The sequence below is a fragment of the Boleophthalmus pectinirostris genome, unplaced genomic scaffold (assembly GCF_026225935.1).
Source record: "Boleophthalmus pectinirostris isolate CB_2022bp ecotype Guang Dong unplaced genomic scaffold, ASM2622593v1 HiC_scaffold_19, whole genome shotgun sequence".
Taxonomy (NCBI): domain Eukaryota; kingdom Metazoa; phylum Chordata; class Actinopteri; order Gobiiformes; family Gobiidae; genus Boleophthalmus; species Boleophthalmus pectinirostris.
The window spans coordinates 21554657-21580983 of NW_026571140.1; the positions used below are offsets into that span (position 1 = coordinate 21554657).

Below are 26327 nucleotides of genomic sequence, written 5' to 3' on the forward strand. Positions count from 1 at the left end.
CACTTGTACAAGCGAAGGACAATAGCATTGGGGAAAAAATGCTTTTCTTAGTGAATTTAAAAAGTAGGATGCTGGTAATGCCCTGGTGCTGTGCTTGGAATTGTATGTATGTCCCAAAAATTTCAAGTCCACCCTTCTCAACCTGTGTTTTATTGTGGTAAATACAACACTTGCAAGGTACACATTTTTTAAATATTTTATTTTTTGTCTGAAATCACAGTCATATATTCATAAATACCTAATTACTACATTCAACAAAGAATATATTACATTACAATGAATTCAAACAAGTACATTTTCAAAACAGGATTTCACAGCATCTAGACATCCTCCGCTGAATCATGGGGCTATTGCATGGTGTGCATGGACAGAAGATATAGTTAGGCTCCTAAAAGGACATTTTCCTCATCATGGCAGCTTACGTCTTGCATGCATGTAACTACATAGGCCAATTCATAATATTGGCTATAATCTTGTGATTGAAAGTGTTGAATTTGAAAGTTTAAAAAGCACACAAATGAAGGATGTGAAAGAATGGACACGTGTAGTATACTGTATAACACAGAACAACAAATTGAGTCCCTGATGACCACAGCAGTGATAAAAGCAAACACCTTCACAAGCTCCTAAATTCTGGAGGCACTTAAAACTATTGTATTCTTTGTGTTGAGTATTGAACTACAGTCTGTGTCATTTTCCATTTAATATAAACTATAACATACTCTACATTGACCATAATCAGTGCATCTTGGACTCTGGAAAATTCCTCTTGTTTGTCACAACACTTCAATGCAGCTTTACATTTGTTTGTGTTCATGTTTTTTACTGCCTCCATTTGTTGATAAGGAGACCACTGATTTATGTATGCAACAAAATAGGTTCAAAACCAAGGAATGATATGGATTTGTTTAGTACTATAAAATGGCAATTCTGGGTATTTCTGGCTACCTAATCACAAATTATAGACATAATTTGGCACATGGCTGGTGATAAGAACATGATCTAGTAAGGCATAACATTAATTGCTATAATGTTTCATAAATCTAGAAGTGTTAAAAAATAAATGAATAAATGAAGAGTGGGGATGTCAGCTGGATCCTCTTCATGTCTGATTTTTAAGAGTCAAGTAAACAATCTAAATGTGATGGACATTTGACAGACGTGCTGCTGTAAACAAAGGCAAAGGACAGGAGCCATAACTTGGAGCATCTGAGTGAGATTGAGCTTTGCTCAATTTGGGACCAGATGAAATGTTTGTGGCTGTGGTCGTGAAACGAGTAAAACAAGCAGCAGATCCTGTTTTCTCTCACTCTGTTTAAAATCTAAAATCAGCTGTTCTGGCCAGCAGCAGTATAAACACTAAAAGCAAGGCTTTCTTTTTAACCCAAAAGCATAAACATATAAAAATGGCAGGCTTTTTCTTTTAAAACAAGGATTAAAGTAATAATAAAAACATACAAAATTCTTTCTTCATATTATATACATGTCAAGGCTGAAGCACCTTTTAAAATTCTTATTTTCAAATTTTATCTTTTCAAATAAAACATTTTCATTAAGTCTTTCAAAAATGTGCAGTTTTTAAATTCTTCCCTAGTTTCAAGAGTTCTTGTAACACAGTACCACCAGGTAGTTCTTCAGCTTTTCATTATAAGTGCATTTCCAGTTCAAAAGCTCAAATGGCCACTATGATGAAGTTGGCTCTAATGGGCCAGAAGCATTTGTTTATTGTGTCTGAGTTTCTTGAACACACGCATTGAGGAGTAGCTGCTCCCTTATTGGCAGGATTGTCTGTGAAGCGTGGCAACAAGGGGCTGGCCAAAAAAAGCACGTCAGGTGCCTCAAATACATGGATTGAAGGATGTTGTTCTTTAGGCACTCCTACCCCTATATTTATGATTGGCTACATTGGCACACATTTGTGTGGCTTGTGGCACAAGTCCAACCAGGCCACAAATCAGAGACTGTCCTTCAGTGTATGGCCTCACTTATACGTTGAATCATTCGTATCAAAATCAACAATCTCTTCCAGAACGCCACAAGTCAATAAAAATAGAACTCTGAGTCTCAAAGTGGAGGCGGCAAGGGCCTGGGCACTTGTGGGGGTCACCTGGGAGGGTAACCCTTGTAATGACTGCCTCTGGGCCATTGTGTCTGTGGTAGTGTCAAACACTTTCTGAAATGTTCCAATTCTGCTTGCAGCTTCTCTCTTTCTGCTGCTAGCCTCTGTCTCTGAGACACAAGCTCCTGAATAGAAACAGCATGAAAAAAACAGTATATTATCATTATGATCAAACAAATAAAAAGAAAAACAGAAGCATTTTTATATTATTACAACAACAACAACAGAGTAATTCATACCCCCATACTGTGGGACAACTGCTCAGCAGTGAGACTCAAGTTGTAGTTCTGAGCTTCTAATCTCCGACACTGGCTTTCCAATATTTGACGCTCCAAATTTTGCTCTAAAAAGATAAAAAGTCAGTCTGAAAAACATGTCCACTGTGTGTGCACTACAATGAGAGTTTAATGAAATACACATAATTTACCTTCAGCATATTCTTGATATGCTTCAAAAATAGACTCTATCCCCTGCCACTTAGAAGTAGGTTGCTCATCTTCATCATCATCTTCTTCCTCCGAATCCTCTGGACCAGACATGTCCTCCCTTCTCCCTGAGGTTTCTCGGTGTATTGTTCCAGAGAAGTGCTGCCCATTTGGTTGAGAGTGTGTAACAGCACGGGAAATGGAGTTTGTGTGAGATTGTGCTGGTCGACCTGGGGTGCTCTGCAGCTCAGGAATGTTGTAATGGACTGATGTCTCCAAGAGATGGGATGACTCTGTTGAACCTGAGCCTGTACCTAAAGGTAAAATGTGCATTCAGTCAGAACATCATATAGTTCATAATAGAATAGAATTGTCAATGTTATCACGGACATTTTAAACTACAATATTCTCATTTTCATCTGTATAATATACCTTTATGTTTCTGCAGAGCCTTCTGGGTCGACTGAAGTACTGATTCGTGAAACTGTTGGGCAAATTCTTCAGGTGTGAAACTGTCCCAGGGCTTGGTGCGACCATTAATGCTGTGAAGGCCTTCTTTAGCCTGCACAGGCAGAGTGGGCCGCAAGCTGTGCAATAGACTAGAGTTCTTCTTTGCAATGTGTCCCTCACCACACCCCCGGGACTTATCTGGGTAGACAGCAGAGGATGGGGGTTCCTTTGGTCTTAATGTGTCACAATGAGGTTTAGAATAACTACTGGGGGATGCTGGGCAGTGCACGGTGGGACTATGTGGTCTGACACTGACGTGTTCTTCTGATTCAGAGGGAGGCTGGGAGTCTGTAATCATTTAACAGCAGTTAGTTGAAATGCCTCAGTTGTTTTGAAATATGAGTAAAAATAAAAGCTTGTTTATGGTTATTAGCTGGTCTCACCGGAGATCTGCGTTGAAGGGCTTTTGCAGAGTGGATGAGAAGCATGTCTGATGTTATCCAATGTTATGCTCTTTTCTTTAATAGCCTGAAGGAGCTCTGTCACCCTTTCATTATCTGGAAGACAAGAAAGAAATAAAAAGGGTAATCAATGATTAGTTTGCTATGTTTTTAGTGTGAGCCCTATATAAACAATATAATAACTGCGCATACTGGCTTTTAAGACTTTACTGTCATTGCCACAGAAAACAATAACCCCACTGACTCTTAAAATCCAAAATTCATCAAACTGTTTTTTGGAAAATAAGGAACAACTGTTCCTGTTTGATCTGTTTGAAACTGTCTGATCATTATACAACTGCAACAAAAGCATCAATTAAGGACTTCCAAAATTATCTGAAAAGATGAGTAAAATCAAAGCCACAACACAAACACATTCTCTCTTTACCTAACCGTTGCTGCACAGTCACATGTGATAGTCTGAAGATGTTGAGAAATCTCTTCTTGTCCTCTAGCTCTGGCGCCTGGTCCATCTCCTCGGGAGTGAAGCGGGTACTGAGGTACGGAGGAGGGGGGGTGCGTTTGAGCTGTGACACAGGTGAAGGACTGCGCTCTCTCAGCATTCGCCTTCGCTTCCTTCTCTTCTGCTGTACAACCTCATCCCTGCGGATGACTGTAGTCAGTCCAACTACTCCCAAGAAGTCCAGTTTCTATTCAAAGATAGAACAACGTGTGGTGAGTCAAAGAACATAATATAACACAAATAAAGAGATAAAGGGTATTTCACCTCATTGGAATCATCCAGTTTGAGAGGCGGCTGCTCTGCCACTCTGCGGAGATGGGCTCGGACCTCCTCTTCATCACTCTCATCATATGAATCATCTAGATCATAGTAATAACCTGAAGCATGAAGCAAGATTCAAGATTTAAGAGCACACAAAGAGGTTACTACGAACAATCAACCATTGATTACAAAATAAATATGTGATAATAACAAGAGTAATCACTAACCTTTCTCCCTAGCCTCCCTTCTTCTCTTCTCCTCTAGGTCTAGTTTACTGACAGGTCTTCGATGCTGTTGAAGGAACTCATCATAAATGAGTGTCATATCTGGGCTTATCCCGACAGAGGCTACCTGTGCCACAGCTGAGCCAGAAATAATTCCAATGGCCTGACCCAGTCTACTGTGGCCCTGAATATTTTTGTTTTTGATGGCTCCCTCCAAATCATACTGGCTGGCCAGAGACAATGATGCCCTCTGCTGGTTAAAAAAGGACTGCGTAGATTTCTCTAAATCAGCAAGGAATGTGCTAGGCTCTGAGCCAGGAGGACACCTCAATGGGGGATACTTCTCCATTACACCCCCCTCTCTTCTGCGGCTGGTGTCCTCATATTTTGAGTGCCCTGAAGGCAACCGCTCATAGTGTCCCATCCCTGAAGGATCATGGTTACGCCTGGACTCTGATGAGGTTTCTATGAGTGATGCAGGGTTCCACAGTGTGGTGGGAGGTGGAGGATGGTGCTCACGTTGGAACAGAGCGGGTTTGGGAGAAATGAGTGGCGGAGGGGCACCTAGGTGAGCATGGAGATCCCGGCTTCCTGGTTCGTGGTGATTTGGTATGGATCTGTAAAAACACATTGATATTATTTTTATGCATCAGTTAAACAGAGAAATTGCATTACAGTACAATGAACTTTTGTCTAAATGCTTTCAATTATGCAGTTTGAGTGAAAAAGGGCCTGGGACGCCATTCAAGCCCCTGGATACTGAGGGCAATTTGTAATGTGTGATGGCCATTTGCTATGCTGCACTGAAATACAGGCAGTCTACTAATATGCTTTCTAATGCACAGGCCAGGCAAATGATGAATTGCACCTGTGAAAAAGAGTGATGGCTGATGTGGATAGACATAATGAACAGCCCCATACCTCTGTGGATCTGCCCTGTGATCTGTGTCTGTGGTGCGGCTCAGATCCAGGTGCTGCTCCAGAACCTGCTGGCGGAATTCAGACACCTGGTACTGACGATCCTCCTTTTCTTGCCGCAGCTTGCGTTGCCGTGCCAACCACCTTTCTTCCTCATTGTTCCTTGGAGTAATCATTGTAGACAAAACTCCAGCGCCAACAGTGCCAGGCCCCATGTAAAGGTGAGGAAGAGAATGATGAGGAGCTGCCATAGAGTGCAGTCCAGGTGGTACTGGTTTGGGTGCAGGAAGGGCAGGCTCTTTGGTTTTATCTGGCAAAGACACATGTCCAAATATTTTGGCATCAGAAACATTCAGTACTGTGTGTTTGATTGACATATTGTAATTTACTTACCAGCCCGATTTGGAGTAAGTCTTTCAGGCTTAGTTCGGTCTTCTTGCCCCCTCAGCCCGTGGAAATCAACCACATAGTGACTCTCCATAACCTTAGATGCTTGCAGTTCCTTTTCCCTCAGTGCTCTCTCTTTCTGCCTCTCCAGCTCCTTCTCTCTCTCCCTTTCTTTCTCTCGTTCCCGCTCCCTTTCTCGTTCTCTCTCTAGCTCCTTCTCCCGCTCCCTCTCCCGCTCTCTCTCCCTTTCTCTCTCCCGCTCTCTCTCTCGCTCCCTCTCTCTCTCCTTTTCCCTTTCTGCTTCCCGTTCTTTCTCTTTTTCCCGTTCCCGTTCCCTCTCTCTTTGCCGCAGCTCATCTTCAAGCTGAAGCCTGAAAAGAATGAACATAAAAATAGCAAAATGAAAAGATAAAAAAATAAATAAATAAAAATTAACTGCATATGAAATGTTTTTACCTCTCAGACTGCAGTGCTGATAACGACGAGTGTGTGAAGTCTCCAGGGTAGCGGACACCAGATAGATGCATGTGTACAGCCGAGGGATGGATAGGCGGTAATGCTCCCCCTGCTGGCAGCGGATAGAAAGGTGACCTCAAAGAGAGGCAAAATGGATCATCCATCCTGAAAGACAGTAAAATAAAAATAAAAAGTTTATCTCGCTTTCTGCAGATTCAATGGTAACATTACATTACATTGCGTTGCTCATTGATCAACTCATTGATCGTAACATTCTGTGATGGTGATCATGTTGTACTGTCTGTTTTGGAGCATACAACCCAAAAAATGTATAAATATAAAATATATAAATGTTATAAAAATAACTGATTACTTTTGTGGCTAATTTTACAGACTGTGAAACACCAGTGTGACCAATGTGAAACACATTGGTCTGATACTTACACCTCAGCTAAATACATTTAAAGACATGTTTCATACTCAAGGTCAGATTGTGGTACTTTGCTGAGCCAGAGTGAAAGCACCACCAAGGCCTTCTTCAGTTATATGCACAATTCTGCACAATTTGCTCTCAGAGGAATGAATGCCAAGTCAACAAAACAAATAGGGCTTACCTATATGGTGTAAAGGAGGGGTGCGGCAAATAGCTAGGGTGATAGTAGGCTGCTGCTGCTGCAGCAGTGGCTGGGTCCAGGCCCAAGGGCAAAGAGGGCATGCGGAGAGCATCTTCAGCTGTTCCATAGGGTCGGAAACCACGGAGGTACTCTTCAGGCACAGGGCCAGGGGGCACTGCATTAGACAACTGTCGGGGTAAGCTACAGAAAGAAGCAAGACAATGAAGAGGTTAGAAAACCTTTAAACTTAACTGACAACAAAATGAAAGTAATAAATGATTTTTTTGAAAATTACATTTTATAAGGAAATACACCGTCCAATTAAAGAATGTTAAACTCACTTGAGGGGCTGGAAACGTGAATCCTGCATGACTGCACCAGGAGGCAGTCCAAAGGCATACGGGTTTCCTATGAGATGTGCTGTGACAGGGTGGCCAGGCTTTTCGTGGGGAAGGGCCCCCTCTGGACCCAGGCGTTCTCTGCTCACCCCACGAGGCCCAGAGTCAGCCTAAGTACAGAAAGAGAGAGAGAGTTTAGTCATTGTTCTTGTGGACAGTGATTGCCATGGCTGTCAGTGCTTTTGAGAATACATTGGAAAAGGATAGAAGGAAATCAAAGGCCAAGCTGTGCCACAGTGGCCTTTCTTTGTAACCCCCCCCCCCCCCTTCTGCCTCATTTCTTCTGACTCACTGGCAGCAAGCCTACCTTTACTTATCCAATCACACAACAAACATACAGAGATTCTGCAGGAACACACCCCGTTTGAGAGCTACAAAGACGTCCTGCTGCGGAGTGGGAGTACATTTCAAAAGCTTTGCTTTCCCTCTGCTACCGACAAATGCACTAACAAACTTAAGAAGCTCACCACTGTTGTACACTGCACTAGATACAAACACTTTGTTTCACAATGTATTGTTAAAATAATTCAAATAAGCATTCCAGTAATTGGTTCATTTTCAGTAGCAAAATTATTTATACTGTTAAAAAAACTTTCCTTAATGATTTAATTGGTCATTACAAACATGCATATTTTTCTATAATAAATATTCAAGAATTCAATAACATCAATATTTACAGTAGCAAATGTGTACTGAAAACAATAAAATATATAAATCACTGACAAAAGCTTTTATATTCCCATAGCACAAGCTGCTGGCCATCAAAGAATAAACTCAAATCTCAAACACATCCGTTAAAAGAAATCTCCTTCACAGTAACCAGGGTCCTGTAACCGCTCCATACAGCTGTGAGACCCTTCTCAACTGAGAATGTCTGTCTATGCCTCTCAGATAGAACCAGGACTCCAAATTGACAATTAAAAAGCAATTACAGACAGCAGTGGGAGCAGACTCCTGTTGACATTAAAGCAAAATGCCAGCACCAGCCCCTCTTTCTTTCACTGGCCTGTCCATCACCTTCCCCTAAAAAAGTATACAGTCTACTTATATATACTACAGACTGTATACACACAAGCTACCTCAAGCAAAGGGCCAGGTTAGATAATCGGCCATATAGCAGAAGCACAGACTGATTTATTAATACATGTGTGTATGAGCTCAAATAAATAACAACACTTAACAACTGGAATGATTCATGTGTCTTCTGGCACTTCAAGTGAATAGCTGTGTTACATGTAAAAGCTTTAGTGACTGTGGGTGAAAGGGGAGTCCAAGAAAGAAGCATGGCCACCACAGAGCTTTCACACTTCACAGGAAGACTGACCTCCTGCTTCACCTTTCACCATCTTCTTTCTTTCTGTCTCCAGGGAACTGCCAAAGTGTTCCTGAGAGTTTCCGCATGTTGCCAGTGCTGCTCATAGCCATGCGTTTGGCCTTAACCATTAGCCCCGAGCTGAGATAAGAAGGCTTAAAGCAAGGCCATAATCCATAATCCAGTCCTTATCAAAGCAACCAGCTCTCCCTCCACTTTTCTCAACCTTCTATGTGACACAGTGGGTGTTGGGGTGAGGATGTAGGCTACTTGACAGCTCTGGGGGTGAGCTAGTTAGATAGGTTTGAGGTCAAAGGCCAAAAGAGGGGCAGTGTCCAAGGGCAGGGGGTTTTAAGGGGCACAGATGTTACTTGCTGTTGAATCTGTCACCTTATTGATGTCCCAATGGCAGCTGGCAGTGTTTTAACTTATGGCGAAAGCACAGAGGAGGCAGACACTTGCACATATGTCAAAGGCATATTGCCATGATATAGGCCCAGGCCAGAGCAGAATCCTATAATCCCTCAAGAGCTTCGCAAAGAGCAATCATAAAATCAATTAGCTTAGTTATAGAAATGTAATTGGCAGCTCATTGTATGACACAGTGATAAAACGTAGATACAAAAAATATTTGTAAATGTATAATGAGCAAGTGAAACGCACCTGGCGACTTTCACTCCTCCAGAGGCCGTTGCTAGTTTTAGTTGGAGCAATGGTGACAACAGGTGGAGTGTTTGGCACACTATGACCAACAGAGGGCACCAGCACTGGGCCTGGACCAAGTGGACCCCTCTTGGGCGTACTGACTGGAGAACTGTGGTTGGTAGCTGGGGACGACACTGGAGAGGATTCACTGCTGATGGAGGATGCAGCTAAAAAAGAAAGAAAGACATGAATAAATACCTTAAAATAAGAAGCACAGCCTTTTGGTATGTTGTATCAAAAATAAAAAAGTTTAACCAAAGCGGAACTTTGGTTCAGTTCTAGCAATATAACAACAAGAACAAATAACAGCTGTACGAAGCCCTAGGCAGTTATAAAAATACAGTGATCAGGATAAGATGCACAAAGCTATCTGGAAAAACAACCCAATAACTGATAGTGAAAAGAAAGGATGCTCATTCTCACTGCAATGCCCTCAGCACTGAGTGCTCAGCAGGTGGTAAAACAGGCCCAATACATTTAATGTCAGTGTGGTTGTTCTGCATTAACACTTCTGGGATTCCTTGTAGTACACAGGGTCAGCCTGATCACACATCTCCATTTACTTCTCTATATTGCCAAAGCAGATTTTTTTTGTTTGTTTTTTGTCTACCAAACACTCAGACATGTTTTCTCAGCCCCTTCATTAATTGTTTTATAAGAATTTGTAAAGAGCATTTCCACATTTTTGTTCAAAACCACAAATTATTCAATGACATCTTACAATTAGATATCGATCATCTGTCAAATCCATGTAAATAGAGTATGACATATCAACTGACAAAGGTATTTTCCGACCCCATCTTCTTCTATTCTCTGTAATGGTTTCCATGGAAACATAACCTACAAAGCAGACTACTTTGTGGTAGGTGTTGTCAGGATATCGACACCTTGTTCTGACTAATCCCACTAAATGATGGAAAAAAGAAAATCAATATAAGGTGTGGGTCTGCATGGATGTCAGAAAATCCATAAGCGTACATAGGCAACAACACACGGTGGCAAATACAAGGCGATGAAAGATGATGTGAGATGTGACTATAGAAATGACAGTAGACAACAGAAGGATAGAAGCAGGGGAAAGTGCAGAGGTGGTGTGAGGTGGTAAGCAGAAAGCTGCGGATGGATGAGTGGGTGGTACAGTCAGGGTGGGGTGTGGGCTATATCTTGTCCGCACAATGGCAATTAGTGGCCTAATCCTCTCCCCCTCACCTCGGAGAGCCATTACTCTACCCTGCAAGACTAGGCCAATCAATAGTAGCCCACTCAGTCTGGGGAATGGAGCACCACTTAATACAGCTCCAGTGTCACAGCCTATTCACTCCCTACACACATGCACACATGCACACACGCGCGCGCACACACACACACACACACATGCACACATACGCACACACGGCCAGGGGCACAAATAAGGCTGGAGACGAGAGAGGAGGGGTGATCACTGTGATTCTCCACTGCTAAGCAACGAACCTCTTCTGACTCTCCCTCCTCTCTATTCCTCTCCCTCCTCTCTCCTTCTTTTCCATGTATCAGCAGAGGTCTGGAGGAAAGGCATGGCAGACTAAATAATTAAGAGAGCAGGTGAGGGAAGATGGAAATAAAAGAGACATAGACAGTAAGTGTACTGATGCTGTTTTAATTTAAAATACTAAATTTGTCACAAAATTATTTTTAGATCTCACATTCTGCACCACATAACACTTACATTATTTTTTTGTTGTTCATTCATATTGTGTTCCCTAATTATTTACATTAATAAGCTAATATTCATGCCCAGGAAGAGCATTGCCTTAACACGGTCATCATCTCTTCACCAGCACTCCATTAGTTGTCCCCACGTAATGTCATTTGGGCGATGTTTTGAGGTATGTGCCATAAGGGCCATGGTAAGGCACAGTGCTGTGTCAGTCCTGAGCTGTTAGTGATTAATGTACAGCTCCTCTCATCACCAGTTCTACTTCCACACACCACTGCTCACGCTAAACCACATGTGCCCATACACAAACGCAGACAACCACAGAGCTCTTTCAGTGCCCCCCTGTATCCCACAATCCCACCATGAAAAACATCATTGTCTGCTGCTACTAACCCAATAAAATTTTCTACACTGTGACAATAAGAAGTTCTCAAGGATCACAATTTTTTACTTTTGACAAATGGCTTTTTAATAATGCCTAACTACTGTACCGCTAAGCAGCACTGTGGGGCCATCTCCAGTCATGCCAGGCAGAAGGGGCACAGGTCTTTACTGCCAACACATCCAACCACATCACACACCACCCCTGCTCCTCCACCCATCGTTTCCCCATCCAGCATGCATTACAACAACATCAGCACTTAATTAAACAGTCCATTTCACACCTGGTGTGCATAGCAAGGCCCAGCCAACCTTGCATCCATATGCCACCCCAGCAGCATGCACTCGCACAAGCCTCAACATGTGCACACAACGCACACATCACACACACCTGCTACTACAGTCTCGGCCACGCACTGGCAACACCGCACAAAGCCTGTAATCTGCATCAGTGTGTGGGGGTGGGGAGAGGAGCACTTTGTTGCTTTGCCAGAGTGGGAAAGGAAGACAATACAAGATGGCGGAAGAAAATAAGAGGAGCCCTCCTCTTGACCTGACAGTACACACTGAATGTCATGCTGAAAAGACCCTGAGTGAGTCACCTGTGTTGTGAGAGGTATGTGGTGGTACTGGTATAGAGGCTTGTTCAGGGAGGTTTCAGGGACAGTCACTGCCTGAGGGTTTTGCCTTTAACACTTACACACCAAGAGCAGTGTGGCTCCAGGCAGACTCCAGATGGAGGGGTCACAAACACACTGCCCCACTGTCCCAGCATGCAACGGGCTCCCAGAAACAAGGGGAGCCTCCGGCCACACACATACACACATACCACATTCACAAGAGCTATGCAATGTGCCAAACACCTTAGTTGATAACAAATCTAATTACTGTATTTCTCTTGTTTCCAGACTTCCCTCATCAGCCATGGACTTGTGTTCCCTCTCTCCAGGCTGTGTAATGGGGAGAACCCAGTGGAAAGACAGTGATTGTGTTTGCTGCTCATATTGTCTCCAAGTATGTGCAGGGAGACAAGAGTCTCTTTTTAGGCCACCATGTTAACATTACTAGTGTTAAGGAGCACAGCCTTATGCAGCTCTAATCATGTGTATTCGAGTGCCCATGGGATGGGATAAAAGTGTGGCCATGCACAGCTCTGATACTCATTAGATATGAACTTCAGTCTTCAGCTTTCAGAGCTATTCATTATACCAGCCACAGACTAGTGACAAAGTGTGTGTGTGGGAGTGTGTAAACAACAGCCATGTTCAGGGTCTTAAATCAGCCGGTGCCAGTGATACTGGTGCTGTACCCAGCTAATTCCTCTGTCTTAGGACATCGAGTCATGGCATTTACATAAAGCAGAATTCTCCAGGCAGAAGCCAAGCGGCTGTCTGAGTCAAAGTCACTAATGAAAGGACAGCAGGCTACAGCACGCTGAGGGTGCACAAAGCTTACCAAGTTGCAAAGACAACTGTTTGCGTGTGTGGGTGTGTTAGGATGTGTGTGAAAGCGTGTTGCCTATAAATACAGGCTGTGCAGACAAAGTGGTTGGTGCAGCTTTAGAGATGCATGCCTCTCTGACCACCCAGAGCCAGAGAATCTCTAAACATGACTCTACAGAGCAGGACAGGAGCTCTCTGTCATGTCATTTAGGCCTATATCAGTCACAAGAGGAGTGACCAGCCCAGCCACTATTCAGTCCCTCCTTATGTTTAAATAGTCAGAACTTCCTACAAATCGCCAGAGGATTATTCAAGTTATCCAAAAATCAGGAGACATTGCATTTTGGGGTCAAAAAGTCTACAAAAATCTAAATTCGGATCAGGTGTATTGTTAGTGACATATATTAACGAACATTCTGTGAATCTGCGGCTGCTTCTTGCAATCAACAAACAGCTAGGTTCAGGGATAGCCAAGAATGGAGGGACATATGATTTTAAGAGTCTGGGCTATGGTGACAGTTGGGGCAGCTGACCCTCGTAATGCTGGTCTACAATGAATGAGCAAAAGCTGACATTACCTTGTTATATAGAAAAGGATGTGTCTATGGCCGCATACATTGGTATAGACGCTTTTCACTGGCGGGCCTTAATTGGAAAGTGGCATTGGGAGTTTTTAGTTCCAGATAGAGAAGCACACTCTGGTATTTGCCGAGACTAGACTAGTCCAGTAGTGAAATCAGGTTTGTTGTTTATGTCACTGACATATGGGAAACAAAAAGGTTCATTGGACAGCTCTCATTAACTATAAAATCAAACTTCCTTAGATTAACAGTTTATTATTTATTTCAATGATTCTGCCGGAGTCTGCAATGTTTCTTTGTCTCTGCCTCTGTATTACATTTGCCTTCTTTTCTACACATAAGCACACATGTTTGCTTTGATACGATGGACCAAGCGTTTCTCTGATTAGCTAATTTCTCAGTCAATACACCTATCTGAATTCAGTGAGGCAAGACGTGGGGCAGATGCACAGCACATCTTTGTGTAGTATAGGAAGAGCATATAGTCTCAGCTACTTAGGCAAACTTCCTATAATAAAGAAGAGGGAAGGATTTTCAACTCCCCTATTTTCTATGACTTATTAGAGAATTTCACATTGTTCCTTCAAACCAATGATCAAAGTTCTTTTTCCTGTCAGCAAACAGAGTTGTGATACTAACCTTAGCAGTGGTATTATGTACACACAACCTAGATCCACTCACCATATGTGAAGAACAATCACTTGTTTACATCGGGGTAGAAGACTGAATCATAACTGTAAACGGATATTACAATGTTATTACCCATTAACATGGGCCCGTCTCTATCCTGTACTGTATGTAATGCACAACACAATGACCTAAAATGGACATGAAACCGGCAAGATTCAAGAAAAAAAGATTTTGGTACTATTGTTTTAGGAGAGGCAGATTTTTTTACCTCGAGGTTCCTCTGCCTGTTTCGCCAGTTTACGGAGGGCTGCAGCAAACCCAGAATGCGTTGACTGTGTGGCTGGACTTCCATTGGCTACGATGGAGCCATTGAGCGGCGACGGGGTGAGGGGACTGACCGTCGCCGTGGTTCGGGTCGCTGTGGAGATCATTCCTAATGATGGTGACTTTGGCTCATGGCTCATGCCTAGAAAAGAACAATGGTAAAAAAGAATAAGTATTTAAATAATTTAACAGGTCTTATGTCGAAGTATGCCATCTTCATTTCAATATTACAAAAAATAAAAACTTGCAGGCGGTTTCTGAAAGACAAGCAGGGCACTGAATGTTTGTGACAGCTGGGGCGCATGGGGACTGGTGGTGTGAGAGGCTTTGGTGGTACGCCTCAGGGTCAAAGGTCAGAGGTTAGGAGGCCAGTTCATCCTTTTCTCACTCAGAAAGCTTCAGTCTGTATCCATGTTTGTAAATGTTGCCACCCTGCTAGACAGCATGCTCAGGTTTTCTAGACTACTTTGTATGGCAGATGATATAATGAAGATAATGTAAATGTAGGTGAATGTGAATTTATTTATAAATCAATTCAAACCGCCCACAAGCCATTTTACATCTTGCATTCGAGAAATGTGTCTGGTATAACTCAAATGAAAAAAGGCCAATACAAATGTGACAAAAAATAATAATCTATGCAATCTCAAATCTGAGGCTACACCAAGTTAAAAGACAATGCATTTATAGAGTGTGTATAGCGGGTAAATTCAGCCTGTCCTATGTGTTGGCGCTTGTGTGGTGAAAGGTGACACCACATTGACAGCCCCTCGGTCACTGGAATCCCTAAATGCCAGAACGGTGTGTGATGGCACAGCAATGCACAGTTAGCCAAAAGACACACAAATAAATTACTTGGGGGACAGTTAAATAGAAGACTGAAATAGCTCACATATAATGTCACTTTTTATCACCTTCACAACCAGCAAAACAGGCATTATAGTCAAAAGATGACAAACGAAAATGAAAAATGCTACCAAGATTGAGACCCTACAGTTACGTATGAAAAATACACTGCTACAAAACTATTTATTTATAAGAGCTGGATCTGGATTGAGCATGGAAGGAAGCTTTAAAGCTTGTGTTGCTTTCTGTGTACAACAATCCATTGCAACAGTCACATTTAGAACATTTGTATGCTTGATTGAAAGCATTCTGAGTAAACCAATGGTCAACAATGAATCAATAATTAATTGAGAATGCTTGTTCATTATATATACTTTCAATATAGTGGCAATTCAAAACAAAACATGCTGGATAGTGAGTGTAAGACCAAGTTGTGTTACTCGCAGAAGAGAAACTTTTCACAAAGACTAACTGCTGCAAAAATAGACAACACTCTATCTGTACAAACAGGGCTCAGGGCAACAGAGAGAGAAAGGAGACAGACAAACATGTAATCTGACAGATCCACACAGAGACACACACAGTGACCCCCCCACACAAATACAAAGTGTGCTGCAAGTGCCTTACTGCACAAAGGAGAAGAGCTGGCTCTGTCCCCCACATTGCCTGTTGTAGTTGAACCGGACGCAGCTCAGAGCGGCAGACGCGGCGATCGGGACACGCACCATGGTCCCGCTCTCTGCCTGGCTCTGCTTCTATCTCCTGCTTGGCCGTCTGCCCTCTCTCTCCCCTCGCCGCCCGCCTGCCTTCCTCTCTCTCGTGCTCACAAAGACCGTTTGGAGCTTATCTAACAAAGCAACACACCACACACGCTGCCTATCTCTCCCCTCCTTGTTCTGCCTCTCACTCTCTAAGTGAGAAAACAGAAATTCTTAGGCTAGCAGCTGCTGTGATGTCACATGACCTCACCCCGCTTCCCCCACTCTCAGTCCTCCTCCCCTCTCAACCTATAATTCCTCAGCCATTTGTAGATAACAGACAGAGGCATGCACGTCCTGCCAAGGCGAGCTCGGCTAGAGGGGGGAGGGGAGGCGAAAAGGAGGAGGCAGCTCAGGCGGTCACCACATCTGACCCCATTGCTGGAGCGACAGGCTATGTGTCTATGTGCTCATGTATACATGGATGGAAAGGGGGAAGGTTAAGTATGCAAAATGGCCTCCCCTTGTGAAGATAGAAAAAGCAGCAAGAAAGAGGAAGGGCATGCCCTGGCCTGTGTCAAGCCCAAAGATTGTATGACAAAATGCTTTTCTTTACTGTATGTCCATTATTGCAAATGTAAGAGGCCACTATAGCACTAATTTAACACAAGCATTCATCAAACCTTGCTGAATTACATTGCCAGGTTCTTGTCAAAATTGTTCATAAAGACAAGAAAAGTGCAATTAAGTAGGCTGTTATCAGGGTGGAGGAGGCTAATGTGCAACAGCGTCTGGGGGCAGAGTAATGTGGGTTTGACTTCCTCTTTGTCCATCCTGCTGTCAGTGCTGGGCTGTGATGACGGCTTTCTTTAGTCATTTCCTCCTTCAGTCACTCACCACTTTTCACAGAACAGAGGCAACAACAGAGATTACTTTTAGAGGCTAAAGCTACAAGGAGGTCAGCATTGTGCCGAAGATGACATTTCGATTCCCTGAGTCATGTCTGAATTCTGCCCCAAATCAGAAAACAGTTTCATGGCCTTGTCAATGGAGTCAAGTATTTGTGTGTGACAAACATTCTAATAACCATAAGCAAGGCCAATGTAATTAGTACTAAAGTAGCACTTTGTAAATATTACTAGAGGAGAGCATGCCTCAATTTTTAACCACAACTCTCATTATATCTCCCCAGACTGAAATACTGCACATATCCAGCAGATGGCACTGTCAGCCTGTTAATTAGAGGATGCCCTCCAGTAATGAAGCAGCATATGTCACTGTTCTTTAATCCAGTGATACACAATAGATTTGAGCTGATACTACAGCAAAATAAATGCACTAAACGACTTCACAAATAGCAAGGTTTAGTCTTTGTGAGAGGAAATATGAGGTACTTGATTTGACGGAGTAGATATCTACGACAAACCAAGGGTTAAAGGAATCGGTTACACTCAGAGCTTCCTCACATGCTGCTGTGCCTTGAGGGAAGTCAAAACAAAACAGAGAAAAAGGAATGTAGATTACAAGAAAACACAGGCACATTGATCCCGCTCACACACACAAAGCAGATTGACTGCTAAATGGCATACAGTAAACACATAGTCTGAACACCCCACTGGGAGTAAAGCCGATCACAAAGTCTACAGTCAAACAAATACAGCTCCACCCTTGTGCTGAGTGAATGTAGTGTTGAACTACAAGTGTGCACACACACACACACGCACAGCAAATCCTCTTGGCTCCTGTGTGCCCTGGACAGTGGGAGATAATGCAGTGGCTCTAGTGAGTGGTTAATCTTTAACCAGGGAGGGATTTGACTATCAGCTTGTTAAAACTAGCAGTGCCAAGCTGCTGGTCCATCTAACTGATACTACTACCAACCTGGCTCACTTCTGAACATCAGCTCTGATGAGCTATGGTTTGCTGATGGAGAAAAGGGCCATAGTTGTACCACAGTATATTATTCCTGTTTTAAAACAAGGCCAGCCATGACATTGTCTGCCCACACTTTAGCAATAAAAATGTCACTGCAATAAACAGATTGGCTCAACATATGTGGTTTCACAGGCAGCAGAGGCCATCATTCTGAAAGGCTCTATACTGCCTCCAATTCTCCTCGCACCAGTGTAACATGGTCCCTGTGGTTGGGTGTTTTGTTCCACTCCTACATAACTGTTACAACATTTAAGGCCTTCATTTGATCTTCATACACCACAGTTTACATATTTTGTTTGCAGAAAATTGATACAATCAATGTTTGCCAAGACCGCATACAAACAATGTAAAATATGTTATTATCAATAACCAGAATATGACAACAATACACAGATTACACATTTATATAAATTATACAACACAAATGACCTCCAGAATAAAAAGACAAGACCCTTTAAATAAAAACATGTATATGTATAAACAGCACTTCTTAGAAGTTACCTATACAATATAAAGTAGCTCAAGACAATAATATGTATGTAAATGGATTTTATCATATGTCATGGAATATAAAAAACGTGTTGATGTATAATCTTGCAATCTAAGAGTGAAAATAATAGCACAGCAAGATAAACCCGCTTCAAGAGTTCCAGGATTTTCACTTGATGAAAAGCCAAAACATTCTGCCCTCAGGCAGATGAACACTGGGATGTTTCCCATGCACACTGTGACTGCACATCTATGAGCTGTGTATACAATACTTCAATATAAAAGTCAGAGTAACACAATCACCAATATACTAACAGACCTGACACAACCTCACCCCTTGATGCCTGACTTATTTTCCCATTTTATACAAAAAAATATTTGAATGGTGATTTTCACTCTAATTTGATACAAAACAAGGCTACAGTGATTTTTTTTTTTCTGATAGCACATAAAATAAGGTTACTTTGGGTTTGTTGCATATATGTGACACCAGGCACATAAAGGAACACTGTTGAAATAAGTTAAGAAATTCCACTGAAGCCCCTCAAAAGAGTACCCTCAAAATTATGAGAAATATTTTTGTTGATGTAATCTGAAGGATTTATTTCTAAATAAATATTTATTGTGCATTTGAAGCCCATTGGAATACATTACATACTCATTTGATTCTTTGTGGCCAGGTGTTGTGTATTTGAGACAAACCCAAAAGTTCATATAATTACAAAATGTACTTTCTATTCACGTGAATTCAAGTTGTTTAGGAGGCCAAATGACCAAAGGCCCCATATTTTTGTTTTGAGGAAACTTAAAACAGTTGTATAAGATAAGCTGCATCTCCAACTCAAACCTGTGCCATGACAAATTAATGCTATAGCATGATTGACAAGAATTTTAATTAACCTAGGAACAAAATTGGTGTTATAATTTTGCTATGTTGGTTGTGCTAAAGGACAACTGAGTTTGTCACAAATAAGAGACACCAGGCGTCAAGGGGTTAACAACATGATTAATAAATAGATAGTTATGTTTTTGAACACTACTTACTAAATTAACTTGGTTTGAATGATGAATATATTATTGACTAGCCCCTTCTGTGGTTTTGTGAGACCCTATAACACAGCCACAGCCTCTGTGCAAGAGCAAAGTGAGCAGTCAACCTGTCTCTTACCTCAGCAGGCTTCAGATGACGGGCCTGTGCACGTGTGCGTGCACACTTTATTATTTATCCCTCACACCTTTACTTTCCTCTCTCTCCTCCACTCACTGTGGATTCAACACCACCAGGCCCCAGCTCCCACCCTCCTCTCCACCAACATGCCAGCCTGCCAGCAGCTTGCAACAAAAACAGAGAGTTTTCCAAAGACCAGCCGGCATCTCTCTCTCGCTCGCCTCACCTTCTTATCCTTTCTTCTTCACAGCACACACACAAAGAAAAAAGCATTGTGTCTTGAGGGTAGGCACGAGCTCAGAATGATTTCTTGTGCTCCTCTCCTCCTTGTATCCGACTCACCCACCCCAGCAGCACCATTTCCTTGGCCTGTTAATTACACAGCGCCCGCGTGAGGGGTGGCTGGCTGGGGTTGTTGTGTGTGTGGCTGTGTGGCTGTTCGCAGAGACACCAGTGTGGGCGTATGACAGAACAGTCTGGTTACGCTTCACAACGCTGCTCAGAGTGTGAACGCACACACATCACCATTCGAACACACATAAGAGCCAGCTGTCTGTGTCTTGGGTCTTTGTGGTCTTTGCCCCTGGACTCAAGCTGCTGTCTGTATGGTCCTGCCCTCTGTAGCCCTGTGCTCTGACAACGAACTCAGGTCCGGTGCACTCAGAGAATCTCATTCAGAAAGCTTTATCACTATTGTCAGTTAACAAAATTCACAAACTAGAAATATGCTCCTGATGGGGTAGGCAGCTACAGCATGGCTGTTCAGACAATGGTGAGAGTTATCAACATCCCTCTATGATTAATCAATGGGATTTTTTTAATGCTATGTATATACTGAAAAACAGAGAACAGCAGGGCAGTAGAAAATATTATAGCACCAAAGACAAGATTGCAATTGAGTTTATTACACTGTGCTTCTCAGCAGGGCTTACCCCATAACAAACCCAACAACAACAACTGACTGACACAGACATACACTAACTGTGCAAACATTTCCTCCTTCCTGAGACCGAGTTGCAGAAATGAAATCACTGTTTTGTTGGCTCCCCGACTTGCACTCATCACTCTATTCTCTTTTCCTCTCTGTGATGTACTCTGCTGGGCTGTGGTTGCCTAATTAGCACTCCGAGTGCTCCGCATGGGTCCTCACTCCCAGGCGGCAGCACACACACGCGTACACAGCACCCACTTGACTTTCCAGAGACAGGTCCAGTTGTGGAGTGTTGGCCTGTTATAGTTGTGTAATAGGGATAATTGTCGTGTGTTCCAGCTTGTACATGTGAGACTTCAGGTGTGGATATATGCCCTGATGACTGAATCACTCTCCTACAGGGCACATTAATAAGAGTAAAATGTCTTAGTTTTTAAAGTATGTGATTGCCCTCTGATGATATAAAAGGGTTATTAAACTTAAAACAAGTTGCTTGTGGGACATATTTTTGTGTATTTATTTAATTTTTACTTGTTCTGTTATACATTTGGATGGCTAATAAGCTGACCTCCAACTTACTATAGGGTATTTTCTTTTCAATAAATTGTAAATATAGAAGTAATGTGGGAACTGATTTGTTGAGAAAATATTCTGTGAGTCAGAGAAGCTCTTACTTACTTACAATACAATACAGACCTAAAGGAGCTCAGATTCCAGCTCAGGTTTTTCAGAAGCTATAAAGCAGCAGATGCCTGACAACATTTGATACAAGACAAAGCCATGTAAACAAAGCCGAACAGAAACAGTGACACAGTGGTACTGTGTGTAAGAGTTATTTCTTCATCTCTACTTGGAATGTGTATAGTCAAGCACAATTAGACCTGCTGAGTGACTCATTGTCTACCAATAGCAATCTGTGACACTGATAAGTTTAACCCCAATTTTCCCATCAACACTACAAACTACTACTACTACAAACTGCTTTTTTCGGTCTAGCTGTTTACTGAACTCCAGAAACTGTACCTGGTGGTGTTAGCTCAGAGAGCAACAGGCATATGGGTGGTGTACACCTCATGATAAGGGGCACTTGTATGTATGCACATACTAACTGTTGCATTTTACTATTCAGTGAGCCTACAGCACATCATATTAGTGCTGTCACTATAATACACTTTCAGCTTCCATACTAAAGAATAGGCTTGTCACTCAATACAGAGGAAAGGCCAAATTTTGTCCTGTTTTTATAGTTGCTCAAATTAGTATTTTGATACTAGTTTGGGTATTGATTAGTCTATCTATTACTAGATTCTTGATACTTTTGATGACCTTACTTCCTTCATAGTCAAACCATCAAATTTTACTGAAAACATAGTTGTTTATATATTTAAAGGACCAAGCCAGTACTAACTTTAACAGTGTTAAACAAAGTCTAAAACAAAAGATTATGAAAAGTGTAAATCATGCTACATTTTGAGAAAAACTTTACAATGATAGAGCTAAACTGCATGTATCTTACTCATATGAGCTTCCTCTGCAGGCACAGGCTGTAACTGACCTTGCTCTCCGTCACTATGAAACAGACATGGACAATATGACAGTCAGCTGACAGACCATACAGACAGGGCAAAAAATACTTAAGTGATAATAATCTGAACAGACAAGGCCTATGTTCAACAGATGCCTTTAGCACAACGCTGGCTTATATTGTGGCAAACGCACAAACACAAGACACACAGAATATAGGGTAATGTAAAACCACTCAATCAGCACAACAGCAGCAGTAGTTGTGGTTAAAGCAATTGTGAAGTGCAGCCCGCATGTATTCTGTGTATGATTCTCTTATCGGCCCCTCTCATGTTGCCTGTGTTGTGTTTGCCTGGCTGCTGTTTATCAGACCTGAGGGTATGACAGCAATGGCAGCAAACATCAACTGGAGATATCTGTGCAGCATGGTTTAGTGCGGTAAATGCAGCGAGAATGGCTTGTGTGAATGGGTTTATTCAGCAGTGGCCTCTTTGACAAAATAGTGTAATGATACAGCTGTGCCCTGTGGTAGTCTAATGAAGATGACACAAAAGGTACAGGGGCTAAATCAAACTAACAAATGCATAAAATGTGTGTTCATACTGGGTTTTGTCCACAAAATTGATTCCAAGATATTAATCGATACTAAAAGTACATATTTATTAGAATACATATTGATACTGACAAACGAATCACATAAGTAGGAAAAAATATGACATTTCCTGAATAGTTTGCTCTACATCAGCATTACTATGAGAACACATGGCAATAGTAAAGAAACTACTATTGTTTTGAGATAAAAATGAAAATGTATTACTGTAATTACAATGCTGTATCAAAATCAGTATTGAGTATAGACTATTCAAGTAATTCTTTTTAGAGCAATGTTAACATAGCTGAAATATTAAAGTTATCTAGGTTTAAAAACACTTTACAGCAAGGAACCACCCACATACACACACAAATATATATACACTAGCATATGCAGAAACTGGAGGTGATGCAAATTGTGTCTTGCCCAAAAGCACAACCGCAGCATGATGGATCTGACCACTCTTACATCTGAGCAATAGTCTCTGGATCACAACCAATGTTGGCCATATCCTATATCTGAATTTGATTAAAATAAATGTGAAGTCTGTATTTAATTTTCATTTGTTTTTCACATATCCTTGACATATTACTACTTACTTAAAATAGTGTAAGAAAATTACCACACCAGACAAGCACTTGCAAATAGTGATGTGTGGGAAACAAGTAGGTGTAACGCCTGACATCTTAAAAAGCCCTATCAGCCCTACTCACACATACACTGAAGAGGAAGTAAACCCTTTATGTAACAGCAAATCTAATTGACACTATCGACCTCATAACAGGCTTACAGAGCAGGTTAGTCTTGCTTTCATAGAGTACGCAAACATATGTAGTAGAAGTCAGAGAATTGGTAAGGAAACAAACACAGGAAGTTCTCAGGTCTGTGGGCAACTTCTTTTACAACTTCTTCCACAGTCCGTCTGTTTCCGGAGATCGGCTTGTCTCTCAGATAAAGCTTTTATGGCTTGTTTGTTCAGCTGTCTTTGAGGGTCATTACGTTTACAGTTAAGCTTTACTAGTTCTAACATTCTGTAGGAGAAGTTTATGGTCACCGGGATCACTACTCCAAGACAAGGCTGACCAAAACAAAAGTATACAGGTCAGGAATAAGAACAAGTGCTTTCTCTGTAGGTAAGTGTGGTTTGAATAGTGGAGCACAAGAAAACGCAAAGTGGCAAAGGTGGCAGAAGAGAAGAAAGCAAGCTTGTGGGTTTCTATCCGTCACTGGGCAGACCACACAATAACCCTGCACTAACAAACAAAGAGAGCGGTGTACACATTTTACATACCACCTCAGGACATTGTTGTAATGCTAGTCAAATGCAAGCCTTGCCCAGTCACAAGGGCTATTCTCTCAAATAGTGAGTTATGTAAACGATGTATGCAAAGGGGCTTCTTCAGTCAGTGCTATTCAAAGCTATCAATGTAGGCTGCTGATAAGGAAATGCAAAGTGGGTCACCTTTAACGCCAGGCTCCTTGTGTAAACAGTACATGAAGCTGCTCAGGACTCTCCTAATCACTCTCTAAACACAGCCAGGTGCTGTTGCCACAGACAAACTGTCACCAACACTCAGTTCATCCCAGCTGCTGCCTAGCCCCACACACTCAGTGCACTGCAGGCTTCCACGGCATGACAAACAGCAGCTCACCTGAAAAGATGCCACGGAAAAACAGGTACAAGTCTGATTACTTTGAATTGATGGATCATAGTAATAAAGTCTGACCTCCACTTCCACCAATAGTAATGTTACCGGTAGGACTCTATGTGCAAACACATATCAAACATGATACGGCACAAGTAGTGATCCCTCTAGTAAACAAGCACAATTTAAATTTAATGATCTGTTTACTCATACCATAAGGCATCACTTTCATTGCATGTTTATAGGCTATGTAGAATTTCAGGGAACTTTCCTGGTAAAATAAAGGCCACACTTACATGTTGATGTATGAAAATTGTATGTAGTAGCTGAAATTTCCAAAATCCTTGCCATGATTAAAGAGAAAACAAATAATAATAAACCTTTACAATATTCAGTAAAAGAAATTACCAAGGTAATAAGTTACAAAGCGTTATGACAATAAACACATCCAGTAACGTGCAAGGTCTCACCACAGAACTTCATAATATCTCAGCAGAATACAATAAAACTGATACAAAGCCACAGAATGTAAAGGCACGTCAGGCTGGTAGTGCACCGTTTCTTGCAACATGGCTTTCTTTCCGCATACACTTTTGCACTTGCTGGCTAACTTTATCAGCATCATCTAACACTGCACAGACCACTAGCTCCTTGTGACAGCAGATTAACTCAACCCGCACCATGAAGTGGGCACAGGCCTGTTGCTTCACTGTTTGGAGATGAGTGCGCCTGTGCTGGTGTTACGCGCTCATGGAACAGTTTTACGCGCCTGCGGTTCAACAGAAGTGGAGGAGCAAAGTGGGAAGTAACACCCGGTCCACCTGCCACACGCACGCGCTTACAAACGCACAGGAGTCAACCTTCACCCGAAGCACCAAATGGTCAACATGGGTCGCTATCAGCATAGGTTTCAGGCTGCAAGCAGATCGTAGCAAGAATAGACTGCAGTCAAGCAAAGCAAAGCACTACAACACAATACAATACATTTTACTCCAAGCCCACTGTGAGTTTACAGGGAAACCCTCATTCATTTGCATAATCATCGCAGCCGTTCTCCGTTAAGTTTAAGAGGAGTTACTTGGTAGCCATTTGCCTTTATTCCTCGCACTACGTAGCATTACATAAAAACAGTGTTAGGTCCGAAGCTAAACATATATCTAAAGAGCAGGTATAACGCAGCTATTACAGTGTGCACGAAGTCCCAGTGTGCACACACAGACTGCGCGCGCGCGTGGACTGTACGAGAGGGCTAGAAGCGCTCACCCAAGGGCTCAGCCCGACCTCTGAAAAAAGCAGCAGCGTTTCCTTGATATCGTAATTACTTCCTCAACAAGCGCTCACCGTATGCTTAGCCCTCGTTTCACAAACAAGCCCCGGGATCCGCTTCTGAAGCAGATTACACATCCAGCCACTCACCGCAAATAAGTATGGGCTATTCCAGTGTTTAATGGGTAATCTCCTTTGTGTTAGCTGTGAAAGCACGAATCCATCTCTTCGTCGAACTCCACACTTTTGTTGTCACGCAGGAAGCTCCAACGCCTAGCGTGGCTGAGGGGACGGAGTTCAGCACAGCAAAGCCGGGGAGAGGTGGAGAAAGGCAGCCGGCTGCTTCTGCTGAGAGCCGAGAGGTGGGGCTTCCTCCTCGGCGGGGGCAGGACAGATAGACCCCCCCCCCCCCCCCCCGCCCCCGCGCTCCCTCCCCCGTCACGCCTCCAGTCAACAAGGTTGACCCCTCATTGTCCCACTCGTAGTGGGATGGATTGCCCTACACACACGGGTGGACAGTCTGCTTTCTGTCCACATGGGGATTGCACGTAGCCTACAAGTTCAATAATTAGTTCATTAACGGACAAAAACAGGCCTACGGGAGTGCACACTACAGCAACGTGCACAGTCCACCCCAAAACACCGAGTAATGTAATGTTGGGGCAATGGGTCAATAAATGACACGTCACTTTAGGAACTTGCTGTGCTGACCAATTAAAACCATTAAATTGTCAGTTCCTTTAGAAGATTTAAAATAGCCTATAAGAGGAAAATTTTGTGATCGGATTTTTTGTTTTTGTTTTACATTTGACCACACGCAATTTTATAGCCTACTAATTTAAATGAATAGGCTGCTGTATAAACGACCGGCAATTCCATCAAACCTCCACAAGAGGACAGCCAAATTCACAGTAAGTAGACTGGGCTGACAGCCTCATCCTCTGCA

At 42.4% G+C, this 26327-nt stretch overlaps 1 protein-coding gene across 3 annotated transcripts; it reads right to left on the reverse strand.

Annotated features, from left to right (window-relative positions):
• Positions 1-180: 180 nt before the first annotated feature.
• On the reverse strand, positions 181-25732 carry gse1b (Gse1 coiled-coil protein b). Of its 3 annotated transcripts, none has more exons than XM_055154526.1 (16): positions 25532-25732; positions 14231-14428; positions 9191-9399; positions 7159-7325; positions 6818-7018; positions 6204-6368; positions 5754-6118; positions 5364-5670; positions 4446-5059; positions 4222-4334; positions 3883-4144; positions 3438-3551; positions 2977-3342; positions 2547-2858; positions 2359-2462; positions 181-2244 (listed from the first exon to the last, which is right to left on the reverse strand). In XM_055154526.1, exons 2-16 carry the CDS (start codon positions 14424-14426, stop codon positions 2104-2106), a joined length of 3636 nt encoding a protein of 1211 aa, XP_055010501.1. In that variant the 5' UTR covers positions 14427-14428; positions 25532-25732; the 3' UTR covers positions 181-2103. The 3 variants fall into 3 exon arrangements, with proteins under 3 accessions (XP_055010501.1, XP_055010503.1, XP_055010502.1); XM_055154528.1 differs by lacking the exon at positions 25532-25732 and adding an exon at positions 25457-25475; XM_055154527.1 differs by lacking the exon at positions 25532-25732 and adding an exon at positions 15760-16155.
• Between the last annotated feature and the right edge of the window lie 595 nt (positions 25733-26327).